Below are 22,221 nucleotides of genomic sequence, written 5' to 3' on the forward strand. Positions count from 1 at the left end.
ACTAAACTACGCAAAATTCGAAAAAGAAAAATTGGGACATTTTTTCTTCAAAAATGTCTAATTAATTAAAAAATAATATTATTAGCTTGATAATTCAAAGGAATAAAAAAAAACGAAAAATTTCTGTTGTGGGTAGTTAGAAAACTATTATTATTTATAACCAATTTTGATGGAACTTATGATAGTTTTCAAGATTCTTATGGTATGATTATTACCTACAATTTTCATTCTATTATCTTAATCAGAAAGAAAGTTATTTTAAAAAATATCCAAAGGATAAGACCACTTTGGAGGGCCATATCTCAGTAACGGTGCTACGGAGGACCAATGTTTATAGGAACTTTTACTATTTTTTGCTCTACTTTCACCTCCTCAAATTTTGTACAAACTTTTCCAAACACCCTGTATACAGGGTAGTCTGAATTTTATGCAGGAATCTTCGAGGACAGATAGATCTCTTTAAAATAATAGGAGTTTGCCTTATAAACATAGGTCTGGAACGGCCTCGTTTTAGAGATACAGGGTGTTGAAATTGTTAAAAAATATATTTTTTGTTTATATCTCAGGAATCTATTAACCGATCTCAATAAAATTTGGTACAAATAATGTACGATAGTAGGCCTTGCATTCCCTAAAATATGAGCTCTAAAGGTTTAACCAGTGGTGTACAACTGGACAGGGGTCACCCCCTTTTTATAAAAAAAACCTACGCCACTGTATTTTTTACAAGTTATTGTAACGGATTTATATTCTAATGCACTAAATACGTAAAAAAGGTGACTTGAATTTTTTCCCTAAGGTTCACCATTTTCAAGTTATTCATACAAATACAATCCCCTTGTGGCAGACACTTCAAATCATAATATTACAAAAATATTTATGTTTATGCTTAAAAGTAAGTGCAATTTGTAAGCACATCAACAAAATTCTTTCCACATCACTTGTGAGGTAGTGTTCCTGGTGTGTTTTAGTTTTCCCTGGAGGCATTATCTTTACAAATAAGAACAATTTAAATCAAAATAATAATAAAAATACATTTACCAAGCAACAACAACTAAACAAGAAACAAAATTAACGTTACGTATTTACAGCAATTGTTTAAAATGCGAACCACCCACATCGATACATTTCTGACATCTTCTATTAATGGAACTAATTGAAGCTAATATCATGTGGTGGTTTTCTTTTAATTCATTACACCCGTCTTCTATTCGCTGCAGTAGTTGTGGTCTAGTATCTATTGGAGTAGAGTAAACTTTTCAGGTAGGTCACCCCAAACATAGAAGTCCAGGGAGTTTAGATCTGGCGATCTGGCTGGCCAAGACACTGGACCCTCTGCACCATTATGGTTGACATTGGCATTTGGTCTTCTACCTATCCATCATCTCATATAATTTTCATTAAGCCATTCTTGTATTATTCTCCTAAAATGCGCAGGAGCACCATCCATTTGTATCCAGCTATTTTGTCGTATATTTAATGGAACATCCTCTAATAATTCAAATAGATGGTTTTCTAGAAAGTTTAGAAATGACTCCGAATTTCATGAGGATTTTCTTGTGACCAAATATCCAGATTGTGAAAATTCACTACCCTCGCCTTGTGAACGTAGCCTCATCTTCCAAAGTATTTCTAGTAATAATTCAAACAACCACTGATAAAAATTCAGGCGTCTCTCTGCAATCTCCCGGAAGTAAATTTTGCACAGGTTGTAAATGGTACGGATTCTGCCATCCTTACGTAGAAGTTTTCAAACTTTCGATTTACTCACCCCAAGTTGCCGAGACGTTCTTCGTGTACTTAGCCGAGGATCGTCGTCAAATGCTTTTAAAATTTCATTTCTGTGCCTTTCATTCCTTTGTCGTGATTTTACAAATATTGTTTTAATCCAAAAAGATGAAAGCGATGAGTGTAAAGAATTTTGTTGATGTGCTTACAAATTGCACTTACTTTTAAGCATAAACATAAATATTCTTGTGTTATTATAATTAGAAGTGTCTGCCACAAGGGAATTGTATTGGTATGAATAACTTGAGAACGGTGAACGGTTAGAGAAAAAATTCAAATTACCTTTTTTACGTATTTTGTGCATTACAATATAAATTCGTTACAATAGCTTGTAAAAAATACAATGGCGTAGGTTTTTTTTCCAGTCCAGTTGTACACCACTGGATGAATCTTTAGAGCTCATATTTTAGGGAATACAAGGCCTACTATCATACATTATTTGTACTAAATTTTATTGAAATCGGTCGATAGAGATATAAACAAAAAATCAATTTTTTTAACAACTTCAACACCCTATATCTCCAAAACGGGGCCGTTCCTGACCTATATTTATAAGGCAAACAACTACTATTTTAAAAAGATCTATCTGCCCTCGAGTTTCCTGCATAAAATTCGGACCACCCCGTATAGTTTTGAAAACAAAAGGGAAAAATATTTGTAAACATCAACGAGGTACATTGCGAGATGTTTTTATAGAGTATTTATCCATGTTTTATTGTGAAATTTCAAAATTAAAATCAAAAATAGGTTTGAGTGAGATATACAAAGATCAGCTACTTGATTTGTATATACTAGCAGAGAGCAACCTACTAATCTGTAAGTAGCATGGACAAGCATCGAACTAGCTGAAATAAGGTTTAGTGTTATGGAAAACTAGTTGTTCTCTGCGAACTAAAACGCGCTTTAAAAACTTTCTTCCACAAAATTTTGTTTTTATGTCAATTTGAAGTATACAGAATGTATATTCCTAATAAAAGAAAGTAATCACAGCGACTTTAAAGCCTCGATTTTCCCTGATTTTCCCTAATTTCCCCATATTTATGACCTTTACACAAATCTATTGTCACAATAAAAACGATTCATAAATTAAAACCAGATTATCTAATCTAAATTACACATGATTGTGTTGTCACTTGTCAAGTGCAACCCTGAAAGATTTATGTTTAGATAAATTAGCAGATAATATATATTTAATTACAGAAATGACTAAACCATAAGTGTAAGTTGAGTGGTTAACCCAAGTTAATGAGGTCCTCAAGGTTTCTTTAAAAAAATTAAGGCCAGTTATCAACATAATAATCAAGCGAAATTTTATTGTGGTATTAGTGGTAACGAGTTTATGATTTATGCATGAATCATATAACGGGACAGGATAAGAATAATAAGAAATTAAGGGTGGGGTCTACGCAGGATTAGACAATTCTATTAATAGTATTTCGATATACCCTTGAATGATATTCGTTTTGAATAAGTACCGATGAAATTTCACTGAATGGAAATATACTGGGTGTTTCATTAAGAATGGAGCATAACGTATGGAGCTCCATTTTAACTTAATCAAATGTCGAATTTATCAATGATTAATGCAGATTCTGCATAAATTGGATACTTTATACTGTTAAACTTCACAAAAAATAATAGCTATATCTTCAGTGGTTCTTAAGTAATTAGGCTAATCAATACAGCATTAAATTAGTGATTTTGTGACAAAAATATTAGAAGCAAATTGACTGTGCCATACAGACTGTCTTTTATATCATGGCACAGTCTGTTTGCTACTAGCATTTCTGTCACAAACAAAACCTCGATTGGTCTAAATCTATCAAAACCTTTAATTTCAATATCTGAAGAATAGAGAATTTTTGTATGAAAGAACGTTCTTTGAAACATCGCATCGCAGGACAAAAACTCAAGGGAGGTCTTATCTTTCGAATTGAATGGGGATTTCAAACATAATTTTATTTGGGAAAAAAGTATTGGCGTACCATTTTTTTTCTTTAAGAATATCAAAGTCAGTGCTCGTACGCACGCCAGTGTTAGAGCTAAAAAATTATGTTTGAATCGAAAAACATGCGCTTTATTAACTACCACTACATACTAAATTTGACTGGAAGATCTCAAGCGGTTTCGAACATATTACTTCATTCTTTTTCCTAAAATTTTAACACCTCGTATTTTCGCAACGGAACAATTTTAGATCATAGTTTATAAAGCAAACTATAATTAATTTTCCATGTAGAATCACACCCAAATATTCGTATATCATTAAGGAACACGCTGTATAGTATATGCGCAGTTTTTAATCGTTATTTTCTATAGAATGCTTCTCAACGAGCCTTTTTAACGTGACGGATATTTCACGTATCCGCAATGCAAGCAATTAATCTCAAGCGGTAACAACAAATAAAACGTTAATAATTTGAAAAACACCTCTTTAAACTATGATTTAATATACAACACGGATATGTAGGTATAATTACTTAATAATGTAATAAAATCTAATAGTCATTTTATTAAACATGTAAATGATTCCTGTTAGGTATGTACTGAATAATTAAAAAGTTTTAAATTTAGATTTAACACTTACAGAAAAATTCTAAAAATAATTTTTTTTTCGGGAAACTTCAACTTGCTGTGTCTCAAAAAGTAAACATTTCTCGGGTATGGTTTGTTTAGCAAACTAACGTTATTTTGGACCACCCTGTATACATGTTTGTTAAGATTTCAACTGCAACAAAATTAAGCTGTTTACTGGTCGTTAAAATTCCTACAGATGCAAGAGCTGACATTATAAAAATTAATGTGTCGGTAATAAATAAACCACAACTTGAAATCTTGTAGTTCGATACAGCAAAGCCTCGGAGAAGAAGTCTCGGTAGAGATTACGACATGCTATCAGCCCAGTCAACTTGTCCTGTGTCTTAGAAATGATCACCCCTTTGGGAATAAGAAAAGTAGTAGGTAATACCATTGTGGTAGTCGCAAAAGGTCAGAAGTGGCAAGCATGTTTTGTAATAATGAGATAAAAAAATGCGTCTTCCATTAATAACTGCCTCTGATCTATATCGTGACCTAAACAGGTGAATACATTAACCTCCCTGCATTTTTTTAAATGTCAACTTCAGACATTCACTTCTAACAGCTTTTAGCATTATTGGTGTGTAATAAATGCTCTGGTTTATATAAAATCATAGACGATAGAGAGAAAAATTAGTGCATTTTCTCTAAAAACAATTATAACATCATTTATTTTAAATAATAACGGCAAACTATTTACGTGTCCAGCAATGACCTGTCACTGGTGTAATTGTAATCACAGAATAGAATTAAACACTTCAATAAAAGACTTATAGCTGTGACCTTACGTTAAAATATTAATAAATAATAGTCATTAATTGTTCGAAGATGTCAAATGGATATGTAAAGTATGAAGGAATATTATGCAATCATCATCACTGTCGGCTACTGGATGACAGCAGCAAATAAATAAATAACTCGACATTGTTCTATGGCGTTAATTTAAAGAAATAAATTCCGGTGGCAAGTAAGGTAAGTATTTATTTAGAATATTGTGATATCACCGATAGCGATGAATTGGTGTTGAAATGAGACTTTGGGGATTTCGTATCAAGGACTTGTCTGAATGGTTAAAAACAATGACAATAATATACAGGATGTCCCGGTACTTGATACAAATAGATGAAGTCAAAATAATATCACTGCTTCATATATTTTTTTTCATACGGGCCTTCGTTATTAAGTTACGGGCCCTCAAATGTGAAAATTAATAAATTATTTTTATGTACAGTCTCTAAACTATGTGTATAGCTTGATTTTGATGTTGTAGGTGAAACTTCATTATGCCCAGAACGCCAGGGACGGACTGTGCCCAATGGTTAACAACCCAGAATTTTCGTATAAATTACTATTGCAGTCTGCATATATAAAAAATAAGTTCCCTGAAGAATTTGTCACCGATAATACTCTCTTGGTTCATCCTGGTAAAATTAACAGTTAAGGAAATATTTGTGATTTTATGTCACAGTGCACATCAAGCGGCGCCTCCACCATTTTTTGTTTTTAATTTTTAATTGGACACAATTACTATGTTAGAACCGTATATATTTTTAAAATGAGAGCCTAGAAAATCTTACTGTTTGCTAATGTAATTTTCANTTTTTTTTTTTTCAAATAATTTTAATACTGATGTTTTACCGCTTCTGAACATGCTGATGTAGTATCGCAGCCGGTTATCGCATGTAAAAATAAGATATGGTTTTGGCATTTTGGATAAGCAGATAAACTTTTTGAAGAATATATTTCTGTTCGCTGTTGAGCCTTTCCAGGTTTTAAAAAGTATATAATTTTATCAATTGGAGTCCTTGCAGTGAGTAGTATTAATAAGTCAACATCTTCACCAACTAAAATAGTTGTATTTGTTGCATTAAATTGTTCTATTGCTGTTTCAATTATAAGGACATCTGCGTCATTTTGACTAAGGGACTGAGTTTCTTTTGAGTGTATATTTTCAGAATAGTATAGTTTATACATATAAGAGACACAAATAGGCATTTTTACTTGAATTAAGTGCCTGACTATGTACATACGTCGCATATAATATGTGCATACCATGTAGAACGTGACTCCTTCAACTTTTAGAATCGCGATATCTCAGGAGTGGTGGTTCTTAGAAAAAAAAGTATAAGGACCATTTTTGTAGATAATTTTCAGATCTATAATTTTTGTCAGAACTACTATTTTGATAAAACTTACCGTTTTCGAAAAAAATCCAAAAAACATCAAATTTTGACCTTTGACCCCGAATAACTTGTTTAGCACACATGGGATCGGTGAGGACTTTTGACACTTTATTTCTAATGGTGTACCCAAGGTCTCCACCAAAATTTAGCTCTGTCGGAATTTTTGTTATTTGACCACTATTTTTATGACTAATTTGAACGGACTAAAAAGGAACTTTTTAATGTTCACCTTTGAGGGCCCGTAACTTGTCAACGAAAGCCCGTATGAAAAAAAATATATATGAAGAACTGATATTATATTGACCTCATCTACTTATACTCGACTTTTTATGACACCCTGTCATAGATGTCATGATCAGAAAAAAAATTTCTTTAGTGAGCCAAAACGCAATTTATTATCTATTCCTTGCCACCGTAATTAATATTCAGCGTATTAAAATTATGCAACGGTTCTTCATTAGATAATACAACTGAAGATCACGAATTAACAATCAATGAAACTACTACAAAGTGTGGCTCGTGTCGGACCAACTTTTATTATCCTCTTACACTGTAACCTTGACATGATCTCTTAATATTTCAGTTTAAAATTCAGTCGGTGTTACACAGGCTCTACGAGTGAAAATTATTGCGAAACTCGCGTAAATGAAGTATGCCTACGTATATTAGTAATGACAAACTGTTTGGGCATAGAAGCCGTTACAAAATGCGTGCGATAATTATAATTATTACTTATGAATTACATAACGGCCATTGTTTGTTAATTTCTTGTGTTGGGGAATCAGAATACAATAAACATTATAATAAATTCGTTGCTATATTAGCAATGGAACCGGAGCATTGGCACATTGTATCATGAATAAGGACTTTCTCACTTTCTTTATTTAATTTCATATTTCTTTTAAATGCATTTTTATGTTTAAATTCAATACTATTTGAGTGCTAGAAATTAAGTGCTAAGTAATTAAGTTATTTTTATGTTATGTCAAGATGGCTGATTGATGCTGTTTCTATGAAAAAATATGTTGTTATTGATATTGAGGTAATATGTCATCTTTTGTAAAAGTTGATTTAATAAAAAGTAATTTTTATTTCTTCAAGAGTTAATTCGTACATCTGTACAGAATTTATAATCTGTAACAAATACCAACCACTTAATTATTGTTTTTTTAGTACATTTTTAATATTAGTTTTCATATCATCTTTCTTTCTAATTATAAGAATTAAGCTAGATGTCATAGACTGTAGCAGAGGGGGCAGCTTATCATTGTTCCATAGGTTGTATACATATGACTAGGTTGAAAAACTAAAAAACAAAAAAGGAAACTAGAACTATAAAAATAACATCGTTGTTTAAACTGAAGTTACAACAATAACTGCGTCATGGCCAATAGATGTTGTCGAAGTAGAAAAATGCTTAATATATTACGGTTTGTTCATCAATAATCAGATGACAAACTTGAAACGTTTTGATATTCTGAAAATAAACACAATCTTCTGGTATTGATAAATATTCCACATGTTAGGAATATATTAGAATGTTCTAATTTTGTTCCGGGATCTTACTTTATTTATTTGCTTTTTTCTGACAGGAAAAAACATATAACATCTATACATTCATTTAATAATCAAGTTGACCATCAAAAAATTGTTCTAAAATAGTTATAAGTGACTCACCTAACTCTGAAATGAAGATGTAAAAACTAACATCCTATTCGTTTTTTGCTTCGAGTATTTCGAACGAGATCGCGTGCTAGATGAAGGATGTGTATAATTTAAGATTCGCTATTAATCATTGATGTATTCATATTAACAGGTAAATAAAGACGAAGTTGTAGAATCACGTCATTTACAATTTAAGGAAATAATATTGAAAATACAGTCATCCTACAAAATCCGTGACTACTATTAAGTATTGTAATATGGGTGACAAGAGGGGACCGCCAAGCCGGGTGTCTGGGCCCATGGATTTCGATCGGCCGTGGTAAGCATCACGGACACAGGCTGAAACTTGGATGGGTGACCTAACGCAGGCTCGGGGACGTGGCTGTGGCAGCCTACCAGAGACCTGGGTCGCTCAACATCTTCCGCCTGCGTATGATCCCCGATAAAATGGTAATAAGTATAGAGCAATAAATCTGTGTAACCCAAGTCCATGCTATCATACATTAAAAATTGTACGAGACTTTGCACCAAGCAACCGCTCATTTAATCAAAGATCCTCAAAAACTTCCAAATGGTATCACCTATCAAATAATTAAAATCGATTAATACATATTTCAGTTATTTACAAAATTCAAAAAAATTTCACGAACTTTGAAGCCATCTAGCGGCCAAACGAAGTGATTTCGAATATAGGTGAATTAACCTAAATCTGCCTATTTTGAGTCCACGAATCTGTGGCCTTCCGTTGTACACGTTATTCTGGGACATCCTGTATAATACATTTTTTCAGATATAATCAGTTTTGTAACCAACCATTTTCTTCAGGGGGTTTTATGATATTATTTTGTTTTTCGGTATTTTGTTGCGATTAAAAAAAATCTACCAAATTTGAAAACTACAGCTAAAAAGAAAAGATTATTATTAATTAAATAATTTTCGGTCCACTCGTCAAACACAATGTGTTCTTTAATTTGCCACTTTTTCCTTCGCAGTGTCGAAGCAAAATCTCATCTTTGCGTAACTGATAATCTGCATCAGCTATTTATGGTACTTTATTGTTTCACAAAATGCAGGTGTGTCGAGAATGTCAAAGGACTTGAGAGTTTTGAAACTGAAAATGTGGCTGACACACCTCGTATTTAAATTGATAGATACATAAAATAATTGCTCTAAAATATAATATCTATCTTTAAAGTTATTATTAGAAGGGCTATCAATTTATACTATAAAATATAGAGCGTCCTATTAAAAAAATGTCGGTAATGTTATAAGTCTGTCAAACATGCCGTTCTGATGAGTTATGCAAACTTAACTTCGGACAACATCAATTTCACAAATTTCGATGACATTATTGTAGTTACAATTCCAGATTCTAAAAACAGTGTCACGTGCGTTTACAATTACTTCTTCTTTCCCACATATTTTCAAGAAATATATCAAGATTGGACTGGAAATTAAACTGTTTCACGTTTTTTTATGCGTTATCAAGCAGGTAGATGTTACAACCAACCAGTCGGCAAGTATACCCTTTCTATGATTCCTAATAAGGTTGCAAAGTTTTTGAAACTAGAACACCCTGAAACATATACAGGCCATTCATTCCGAAGAACATCGGCAACGTTAGTAGCTAATACAGGAGTTGATGTAGGTATTAGCAATCAAGAGACATGGAGGGTGGAAATCAGCCACAATTGCAGAAAGTTATGTTGCTGGCAGTTTAAGTAACAAAAATGAAATAGCCAACAGGATTCTTTACAATGACACTTCAACTCCAGGGTCTGGTAGTACTTCGCATCATCCTGTTTTAATGGATCAGTCAGATAATATTGAGCCTCTGGTGACTGAAATGGAGCGGTCAAATCATTTTGAGAAAAATGGGACAATTAGCAAACGCGAGGGGAATAGTTATCCAGATTTTATAAATGTTACTAAATGTAATAACTGTACAATTACCTACTATAAATAAATAGTCATTTATAGTAATTAAGAAAATGTAATGTTTCTATCAAATATTTCTATTTCTACGGTAAAATCCACTTGCCTTCTTAAAAACAATGTATTAGTCTATTTATGGGAGCAGATAAAAATATTTCTATAGAAACAACCCTGACTGAGCCTTTTGGTGCAAATGTTGACTTGATTAATTGTTTATATTTATTTACACAAACCAACGGGAAAATTTAGAAAAACACTTATTGAATATAAATAAATATCTCAAACCCGATATCAAAACGTTGGTGTATACGACATTTCCCATAATGAAAAATAAATATGCTTCCTCACTAAAAAAAAATAGCCTTGCAATTATGATAATTTCTTAGTTGATTTATTGTACATTTACTTACTTTCCCCAATCCGCTTTCTCCCCGTCCAGTTTTTTTCATAAATTACAATATCGATTAGGTATAATTGTTTCTATAAATTATAGAATTTTATGATTAATAATTAGATCCGGATATATTTTTTCCCGGCTAACTATATCACGTCACAACAGATATCCTATTTCACCGAATTAATAATGCCCGATTAAGGAGAAATGACTCATAATATGTTACTAATTATTATGTTACGCTGCCCTTGATACAGTAACGGTCGTATAATTGTTGTGAAACTACTTCATCCGAGGTTTACCCAATTGTTCCGTTTAATTCACGTTAAAAAAAAAACAAACCGCCCACTGAAGCAGATAATTTTAATATCCCATTAAGAACAGTTAAGTGGCGCAAATGAATTATCTGTTGCCAGCACATTTTAATAGTTAAACCAGAAACCGTTTAAAATAACTCGAATAATTAGAATGCAACTAGAATTGTTATCAATAAATATTTACAGTGTTTAGTTCTGTACAATACCTACATAATTTGTTTATTGGTTTACTGTTAATGTGTTTATTTCCTCCAATAATTGGAAACCACAAATGCAAGAGAATAAAGTTATTTATAAGAACAACGCATATAAATCATAATACCTACTTGTTTATAATGTTTTGCGTTTATCAAAACAATAAACAAAATATACATAGGAATTGAATTGAATTTTAAAATTGTAAAAGGAGATTATGTCTTCTCGATCAAAATACCACGAAAATTCTTATTCTAATAATATAGGCCATTTTTCATTTTGTGCCGTTTTTTGTGATGTATAACCTTCTTATAAGTTTAAGATATTTATAAATATAGCTTTTTAATTCAGCTTTTTTATATAGTTTGTGGCATACCTACTCCATATTTTTCTATAACTTCGGTTTTTTTCTCGAACTCGAACTTATATTTTATCAACTGTCGTGACGCTGGGCGCAGGGATCGTCAGATCGGCATGATTTTGGTGTCCTTGTGTAGATTGTACCTTAGCAATGGGGAGGAAAATGATGAATCTTTCCATTTTGGCAATTTTTAGAAGTGAACTTAGGTGTATTTTCCAAGAGTGGGGTGAATTTGTATAAAGAAGTGGCAAATTAATATTATGGTCTTCAAAGGAAAATTTTGTAAGGAAGACTTAGTGGAGTGTTGTTGGTATGTCGGGTATGCAGTTGGGGTGACTGTAGCGCTTTCGGCGGCTTTGTTTTTTTTTGTAAAACTGGTAGTAAATAGTAAAATATATACAGGGTGGTATCTTTTATCGTTTTGTCGTTGTGATAGAGGATCCCCATCCACAAAGCATAGCCCGAGAACAACAAGATTTCATTTTATTAATATAAATCACTGACAATCAGTTTTTATGATATTTCAATGAAATTTATAGTAGTAGCCAAATATAATTGTAAATTTGTTTTCTACCTAAAACATAAGAATCGCTAAGAAGAACAATCATGTTCTTTGTAATATTTCTTTTGGCAAAATTTTTAAGAAAATGTATACGTTTTTAGAAACACAACTTTATTTGCTTTAAAAATATCATAGTACAGTAAGAATTAACTAAAAAGTGTTTAATTTGGTTCACCATTCAGTCAGAAAATAATTTTTAATTGGATTAAGATACCCCGAAATATTTGGCTGTCAGGAACCGATGACTAAGTAAAAAATTGAAATTATTTTTTTCTGAAACGGTACATTTTAGAGACACGCAACAGGTATGTACGTTTTAAACGAAATAAAGTGATTTTTCGTCACATTTTTTGCTGGACACCCTGTATATAATCAATGATAGATCACTTCCAATCTTTGAGGGATCGTGAGGACCTTAGAGATAGTTCTTTATTGAAAATTACAGTTTTTATTGCTACTATTATGTAAGTAAGGTCGTTTATGAATGAAGAAAAGGAAGCTGACGTAATAAAATAGCAGCAATTTTTAAAGAATGATATTCATCGGCCTGCAGGTGACTCTTCGAGCCATACTTGGTTCAAGGCGAGCCTCTCTAATTTCTAGATTTGCATAAAAATCTATCCAGACTATTTGTTGTTAAGTAAAACAAACAATAACGGATAGATTAAAAAACTCGTTAAACTCCTTCATAATAAATTCCACGTGCCAGCTACAAAAACAAAAGAGAGGGAACAGCTGCTAACATTAAAGTCAAAACTACGCTAATTGCATATTTAAAAGAAGGTAATTAATTAACTGGTTTTTGTTTCATCTAATATAGTGGCTGATCATTAAGCACCTGTAACGTAGGTGGTAATGGATCCTATAATAATAATAAGTATTTTTCAGGAAGAAATTAAGATTTTAAACATCAACAAGGTTATTTGAATAGCATTTTTATACAGGGTGTTAGAAATTTGACTGGCTTAATTTTAACAGACGATGGAATACATTAAAATAAACAAAAAAACCTTATATGACATGGGTCCTAAACTCAACCATTTCCGAGTAAAAAATTATCGAAATCTTCAACTTGATGTACAAAAGTTAATTAAGGAATATTGACATAACTGCGTGCATAGAATACCATAAAATACAATGTTTATCACTTTATTGAACTAAAATTCGATAAAATTCATATCGAGCAATGTGACAACGGCGCGGCGGTTAACACGAGGTACTAAGCAGTCCAGCAATCGGCAATACGCAGTTCAGTTGGTATCTGGAATTCGACCGTGTCGGAGTGTTATTTGCGTATCACTATTTCCTTTTCTTGAGGTGTTTCTCCTTGCTTTTTTAAAATGTTTCGAAGGTGTCGTGTGTACTAATTGTTTTCTTGTCACTACAGCTGGCACTTCTAAAAAATTAATTCTAAATTAAATTATTTTTGAAAATGCCCAGAATACCACGAAATTACTTAATTTTTCTATCCTTAATACTCTGTACGTAGTAAATTAAGTATGTCTATTAATTTTAATGATTTAACAAATTATGAACAAATTTACATAAAATAAAAAATTTTGATTAATAAATGAGTGATGATCATAATTAATAATAAGGCGAAATCAGGTTTATGTTTATTAAGAAACTTAAATAAATAGTTACAAAGATGTCAGTTATATTTAGACATAGGTACATCGGAAACAGGTTTATAAATTGTTTGAATAATAATTCTTATTTAATTAAAAATGTCCAGTTTACGATACAAAATTTTATACTGAATTAAAACATTGGAGTTAGAATATTTATTTTTATCTACAGTAATTCTAAGTATGTGATTATGCATAGATTGATTTTTGAAATATTTGAATTTTGAACACATTTTTGTTAAAACAAAAGATAACGTATGCAAATAGCTGCTGCCTGACTTACATTATGTCAAATTTGACATGGAAATTTTGTAGAATTAAAATTTTTCGATAAAATTAAATTTTATGACAATTACAAAAACAACTTACGTTTGTTTTCCTGTCAGTAATCAGTTTTCTTAGCACTGTAAATATATTTTCCCTCATATCATATTATATTTACATAACAAGAATTGGTCAATACCGCAATATTTAAATTATTATTACAAGATTTTTATTATTATTTGAAATATACTTTGTTGTTTCATAATCTACGTTATCATACACTTTTAGATCCTTTACAAGGCTGCCTTTTCAATAACAGCTCACTTGTAATTTGAGTTCAAGATATGTGGAATAAGGTCAGCAAGGTTTATTGCAAAGGCAATGTTATTTTTCTGCCAAGTATTGATATGGTTTGACACTTTCACTGAAAATCGATCATGGTCTTTTATAGCATCTAATCTACTGAAAATAAATATACCCACTGTATCTTCCTTACTGTTTTTTTTACTCGCAAATGTATCTCAAAAATAAGGATCTTGCATGAGGAAGGCAATTTCTTAATTAGAGAAATATTCTTAAATTTCGATAAGAAAACTCTCCACCCTGTATAAGTATCTAATTATATCGCCTTTACACATTGCGAATTTGTATCAAACCGGTAAAAGACATAGGTACAAAGAAATCAAAAAAATTTATTGAGAATTTCAAAAATTACAAAAAAGTTTTCTTTTCCAGTGACATGCGATAATATTTTAGAATAACGCAACTGGCGCAACTAATGTCTACGCCACTGACTCGAACTGAAACTTAATTTTTTCAGGTTGTACGGATGTTGTTTCGATATTTTTCTTTGTTCAAAAGATTTCAACAAGAGCAAATATTTATATAAGAAAATATCCTTGAATTTGAACACCCTTTATTATATAAGCATTTAAATGTTGATATATTGGGAATACTTTGCAAATATATCAATTGAATCTTGATACATTTGTCGACAACAGATTCCGTTTGAACAGCAAATTTTTTTAACTTTTTTATTAATTCTTGTAAATATCTTTTATTCTATACAAATTTAATATTCATAGAAATTCTGATAACAGTGATGATCTAGTGTGTAATTTTACATAAAATGTTTATGAGTGTAGGTAATAATTTTAATAGTTCAACTGAATTACCTATATACAAGGTCTGTTCAGGAAATAAATGAACTTTTTGAATTACGCCCTAATGGAGATATTTAGTGATATGCAGTTGGCAGCATTGCGTTGCGCATAGGCCTCCTCTCTAACCACACGTTCTTGGATTAGTGTTAGTGACGATTTTTTAAATGTACTATTTTCTGGAACAACAAAATTTTGTGTTAAACTGGGGAAAACTATCACGAAAACGTTACAACTTCTGAAACAAGCTTACGAAGATGATGCTCTGGGTCATACGCAACGGCGCACAATCACAGCCGCACTGAGCGACTGGGGCATAAATTTCAGTTGTTGACAGATTGCCTAGCAGTGTAGTGCAGCAATGCGGAATTATTTTATTACTGATTATTTTTATTTAATAACTTTTCTAACCACTAACAACCTTTTCTTATCCTTTCCTTCCAGTTGGTTCCTGACGAGCAGTAACATATTTTAATGAAAATGTAAATGTTTCTTGATAACCAAAATTTACCATCAATGTAAGAAAATTGTATGAGGACATAGGTACATAATTAGAATATGTTGTTGGCCAAATGAACAGATAATAGACATTTTCTACACATTATATACAAATTATTACTATTTTTCACCTTTAGCAGAAAACCCTTTTAGGGACGCTTATGAAACTCTTTAAATTTTATTGCTAGGCGTTTTTACACATGTTCAACTGACTTCGGAAAGACTATAAGAATGGTTCTCACGATTTAAAAGTGGTCGTCAGGCCAATTGAAGATGATTATCGACCAGGAAGGCCTTCGACTGGTGAGTGCAAATGGCCGATTGACTCTCAGAGAAATTGCAGAATATATTAGCATCTTAATTGGGTCATGCCATGAAATTCTGGCTGAAAAATTGAACATACATCGAGTTGCACCAAAATTTGTTTTTAGTTTGATGACGGTACAACAAGAATGAAATTTAAAAAAATTAAGTTCGGTTATTTTATGAACAAACCTCGTAGGTAGTTAAATTGTGTGCCCCTATCAAAATAGTTTAGGCTCAAAATTGATTTAACGTGCCTGGTATAGCAATTCATAATTACGTAATACTTAGATTTACCGCATAATACAATAAACCAACTTAAAGAAGGTAAAAAGTTGTAACTGGTAATAATTTTATACAAAAAGGGTATAACCCTACGCAAAAGCGCCTAGGCTTAATGTTAATTAACATCAATTTCACGATATTGTTCATTTTCGCATAAAAAGTTATGGTTAAATCCATTTCTTAAGAAACAAAAAATATCAAAACAAAAAAGTTACCTGTCTATTCCATCGTTGAACTCACTGCTCAACCACTTGTAACATTACCCGCAGACCGGCGCGAATAGAACCAAAGAAAACAAATTTTGGCTAACCAAATTTTAACAGAGATAACCGCTGACAATTAGAAATGATATAATATTTACCTCAGTCCGAGGGATCCTTAAAGCCTAAACAGTTTACGTCTTGATTTTATATGTGACAGAAAATAAATCATTGTTGCGATCTACAGCTTCATAAAAATAGCTCCCTAACCTTCGCCGATATAAAAGCATAGGATAAAAACGAAGGAAATACATTCTACGATTCGGATATTAAAAAGTTATATCTACATTAAGCACTTCTAATGTTCTGACGCCATGATATAACAGCGCAATTAACTTTTATTATTGTTATGCATGTGAATGGAGTAAGTATCCACGTGAAAGTATTTATTATTTATTTAAATTTACCTACAACCGACTGATACGTTGGAACGACAAACTAACTGGTAATCTCTGTTTAAATATCAATCCAATATATCGCGAATATAAATATGTATAGGTAGGTATATGCGAAAAAAGAATTGGATTTGAATAAAATTTACAATTTAAATATTGCACACATCAGTTTGTAGGAAAGAGGTGTAAACATAATTCACAAACATCTCTCAGGAATCTGCAAGGATATGGCTATTTTGATTCATAAAATACCCACCTAAGATTTTAATTTGCTACGTCTGCAGATAAAAAAAATCTATACACTTTGCATAACCGACAAATAATCAATTTTGCTTCAACCAAAAGTTTTTTGGGAAAACTGACTCAATACGGCTATTTGCACGGTGTAAAAATATGTCGAATGAGTGTTTTGGATCGTCGGCTGGGATGTCCATTCATCAGCAAAGAGCATTTTTCCGAATAGGTAAAACTGTCACAGTACCAAATCAGGCGAATACCTGGAGCGATTCACGGATAAAATCCGATTTTTAGTCAAAGAATCGGTAATAAGTGATGGCACATTACCGTCAGTAATGGTTTAGCGGTTTAGCAAAAAAAGAGTTGTACCTTGACAAAAATACTAACACCATACCACCTAGGCCACTATTTAAGAGACAGTCCGTATACCCTGATGTGTTTTCGACTTGCAACTCTCATTAATTAATTTGTTATTAACATTTTAGTGCAAAAACGCGTTTTTTAGTTTTTTGCTTATAAAACCAAAACTACTAGATCAATCTCAATTCTGTAAATGGAACAGTTGTAGGAAATTAAATTTCGAAGAAAATGAGAGGTCGAGCGATTGGATCGGTTGATTAGAACCGGAGAAAATCCGGAAAAACCGGAAAATCAGGCATTTTTTTTCAAAAATTCATAACTTTGTCATTTATGAAGATTAGGAGCTGAAATTTGGCGCAGAAGTAGATAATTATATCATCTTTAAGTGTGTTAAAGGCAGGCGCTGTCGGACCAGTTTTTCGGCAATTGCAATTTAAAAATTTTTATGCATTTTTTTTTCGAGCGCTTCCCCTCGTTGCCCCACTACTCGCGCGCTCGCGCACTCTCGGCCGTTTACACCGATGTTCAAGTGCATTTTTCATCCATTTCGCTGCATTTTAACGAAATCTTGAAATATACATTTTAAAGTATTTTACTTCTAGTTTTGAAAACCGGTATTCGATTTAAAATCGGACCATTTTTAACGCAAGCAGACTCCCAACAAAACAATCAAACAAAACTTAATATTATAAAATAAATCTCGACTTGCGTTCATCCAGAGTAGATTTTTTATGAATTTAAACTTTACGATGATTTTCAAAGTAATATACGCGGTTACGCCAACAATTCTGTATAACTTCATTAGAAAATCATAGAATTTTCGCCTGAGTAACACTTCTTTAAAAGCTTGGCAATGATTTTATCGATTTTTCAAATTTATTACCCACTTTAATTTAAATAAATGAGTGAAGATTAATATATTATTCCATAAATCTTGTCTCTGTACTAACTTTGGTTAAATCTGCTCTTTAAACAGAGTATCTACACTTCATTTAAGATAAGTTTCCAATGACGTCACAGAGTGAAACAGTACAGTGTTGCCAGGTTGCAAACTTTTTCAGGATATTTAAGAAAATTAATTTTTAATATCCAATCCAGTTTATTAGAAATGTAACCTAGAATCACATATTATTTCGAAAATTTAATTTATTTAGGAAACAGTCAAACAATTAATTTTCATTTGGAATAATAATTGTGCAATATGATTCGCAATGTTATCAGACATAACCTAACATTTTTCACATTGTTCTTGGCCTGCCTCTTTTTGACAAATAAATAAATACGTTCACAACCAAAAAAAAAACAGATAAGTATAATTTTAAGAGCATGATAACCTCAAATTCTGTGGATGATTCTATGCTGAGCTGAGCAAAATCACCTTATACAAAACAGCCTCGTATGCAGCTAGTCTTTTGAATATGGCGCCTTGCATTCAATTTTTTTCAAAATTTTGGCCATAATTTTTTTATCGTCGACTTTTTGATACCTCTGACGATTTGAAAAATTTTATATTTTTCTAACATAAATGTGCTCTTTTTTATTATCGCTAAAAAGCACCGTTTTGGAAAAAATCCTTTTTAATTTTTCGTGTTTCCTTGCATATATAACTAAATTAATTTCAAAAAATATAATTTGGCTTTGGAAGTCCAGCAAAATAATGTCAATTAAACACAACAGAAATTATTAGTTGTTTGTGAAACAATCATTTGTTTATTGATGTAAATATGTTAAATTGCGTCCTGAAATAAAAATTAATCAAACATCTTTACGCTATTTCAAAACCTCACTTGCGCGCTAAGAAAGTAAATCAAATTGTAGCATAATTTTATTAGTTACCAGATAGTTAGACGAACGTTAGAAACCACGCAAAAACGGCCTTGACAAAATTAAATACATCAGATGTTATGAACCACGTATGTCTGTCTTGAATATGAAAATCAAACTTTGTCGCCTAAGCAGGAGAAGCATAAAATTCCGATTGGAAGAACATAAAATTGATACGAAAACACTTAGTCTTCGTTATTACGACATTGTAAAATTACCTATTCATAATTATTTATTGCAAAAACTAACAGAACAAGTTTTATTTAATTATAATTACAAATAATACTGTTTTTTTAAAGAGACTGTTTAAGAAATTGTTATATGGTAAATATTAGTTTCCTACGGATTAAGTAATTAACAATAATTTTATTTAAAAATCAATAAATAAAAATTGATTATGCCATTCGATAGAGGGCAAACAGTAGCCATGAAAAAGTGTTCTTCTTTTTTCAATATCACTTCAAATAAGGCTGAAGTGAAACAAAATCGGATTTCCAAAATTTCTTTTTTTTTCAAATATTTCGAAAACTAATCACGTTAGCCTTGATTTTTTAGCTACTTCGTATCTCTTACCGTTTCCGAGATCCCTGTTGTGAGAAGCGAATTTGTAACAGCCTGTATTTTCAATTACCTTTACTCAAACGCAAAACACAAAAATTTTAAGGTACAAATTCACTTTCCTGTTTTCAGCCTTGTTAAAAGGACTTAGAGAAGTGTTTAGGCGAACTTTTTTCTTCAGAATGAAGACCCAAAAATTTAAAAATCGCCAAAATACAAATACATGTAAAGAACTGGTTTAACAATTAACAAATGTCAGCAGGTTTTTTTGGCTACATTTCTAAAACATAAAATGAAAGAGGTCTTTTATGCTTTTACAAATTAGTACAAATCTGCCAATAACAAAACTGATACAGTAAAATTCAAGGGCAGCATCATTTCTGCATCAAAACCCACGATTTTCCTTCACTATTATATATTTTTGTCTATATGACCCAGTAAAGGTTTTTGCATTTATTATTCAGGGACTCGGGGACAATACACAAAAGATTGTACCTACTTGCACAAACCTCGGTGGTAATTCTGAAATAATTGCAACACACAGCGTTTTTACAGAGCACATTTTTTACCAAACATGACTCATACATTTAAATAAATAAAAATCTTATTAACAAGATAGACACTACACAATATTTATCGGTAATGGATGACTTAATTAAGTATAAACAAAGTAGAAGCGAGATAGGAAAATAGTTAGTTGTTTTTTTTATTAAAAGTAAAAGTGAAATATTTAAAATGAATCAATGAATAATAATTCTTGCGGCCTATAGCTTACCAGTAATAATACAGTATCCTAAAATAATTATCACAGTTTGCACAAAACACGTCTTCATATTTCTCAATAAAAAAATTAATAACTCCGGCAGGGATACTGCTAATGTGTCAACATCTCGCGCTCAACTGTTTGCCTAGTTTTTACCTTTTCAGCGGTGAAGATAATTACCTCGCGGAGAAGAGAGGGGTCAGTGCTTGCAGAAGGAACCGACACTTGGTGGTCACACACCTTAAGTAGTTCCAGATAATCATTTTAATCATCAGTCCTGAAAAACGACAAAAAAAGTCAATATAAAACGTTTTCTATCACTTTGTGACAATCACCTTTTCAATAATGATAGGTTGGGACAGTTCGTTGGTCCTTGACTATGCCTAGATCCTTCAACTAACTCAGAAATTATTTAACCTACTTTCAAATTTACTGGACCTTCCAGTAATTGTACATTACTTTATTCATTTATTTATTTGTTTATTTATTTGTTTATTTATTTATCAGAATAATTTAGGAGCTTGCAGGCATACTCTGCTTTTGAAAATTGTAATGAAATATTTAGAAGAATATATGAATTTGTGCTAATTTATTGGGGCGTTTTTATGCGTAATTTTCACTTAATTTTTAGCAGTATTTTGACTAGGGTTTTAGAAAATCTAAGCAAGTTAGAAATAATATCTCTTCATGGTATCAGTTTTACAGGTTTTTCCAGATTATAAGACCGTTTAGAAGCTGACAATACATTCAGAATAAGGAAAAAAACATATTTTTACTTATGTTTATCATTACATTTTCTGAACTTTACATGCCTGTATATACCTACAGGAAATTGTCGACAAAATTTCCGATAAAACAGGAAAGATACATGCCGATGTTTACATGTTCACACAAGTTTTGCATAATCTTTAGATGGAAGTCTTGTTCTATTATTGTCTTACTAAAAGTGAGATTTCCTGTCTGTAAACTAATCCTGTGTATATAAGTAGAAATGAAAATGTTATACTTAGATGATAGACGATTATACAGGGTGGCCAAATGAAAACGAAACAGAGCCATTTTCAGGAACTTCGTCAAGGTTGTAGAAAAACGCTCAGACTAGTCGATTTTAGATTAATGGGTGACATTTTTTGCTAGTATTTTAGACTCCGCCACTTTCACCCCCAAGCAAGGGTAAGCATCACCCCAAAATATTTAAACACTTTGAAAAAAATTTACTTTTTAAAATTTAAATTATGTTTAGTTGTTTACTTACTACTTAGTTGATTAAATGTTCAAACTGATGACCGCCCGTTTCCATACAAGAATAAAGATTTTGTTCGAAACGTTCGCGCACATTCTGAAGCATTTCCGAAGTGATTCGACGGCATTGGTCGACGATTTTTTGACGCAATTATTCCAGCGACGCTGGCTGTGTTTTATAGATTTTACTTTTTAGGTATCCCCACAAAAAGAAAGGGGCCACTCAATGCTGCCTCTTCTTCCAATCCAATTCCGTAGAAAGCGTTGGTCCAAATACTGACGCACAATTAACGCATAATGCGGAGGGCAGCGTCAAATGATCTTCGTCATACTCTGGAACATTTTTAATTATATCAGTCAAGACAGGGTGAATAGCGTCTTCCAGTAATTGTAAATACATTTGGCCAGTCAAATTACCAGGTAGAAAAAAAGGACCCGCACCAGCCGGTCACTGAAAATTCCAGCCC

At 31.8% G+C, this 22,221-nt stretch overlaps 1 protein-coding gene across 1 annotated transcript in view; it reads right to left on the reverse strand.

The window, feature by feature from the left end:
• LOC108908079 overlaps positions 1-20,637 on the reverse strand; it is a 47,691-nt gene extending 27,054 nt beyond the window's left edge. The window contains exon 1 of the mRNA XM_018712029.1: positions 20,525-20,637. Coding sequence (XP_018567545.1) covers positions 20,525-20,582 — 58 coding nt within the window. The 5' untranslated portion in view covers positions 20,583-20,637. The remainder of the gene's footprint in view (positions 1-20,524) is intronic.
• Positions 20,638-22,221: the final 1,584 nt, after the last annotated feature.

The sequence above is a fragment of the Anoplophora glabripennis genome, unplaced genomic scaffold (assembly GCF_000390285.2).
Source record: "Anoplophora glabripennis isolate ALB-LARVAE unplaced genomic scaffold, Agla_2.0 scaffold1, whole genome shotgun sequence".
NCBI lineage: Eukaryota > Metazoa > Arthropoda > Insecta > Coleoptera > Cerambycidae > Anoplophora > Anoplophora glabripennis.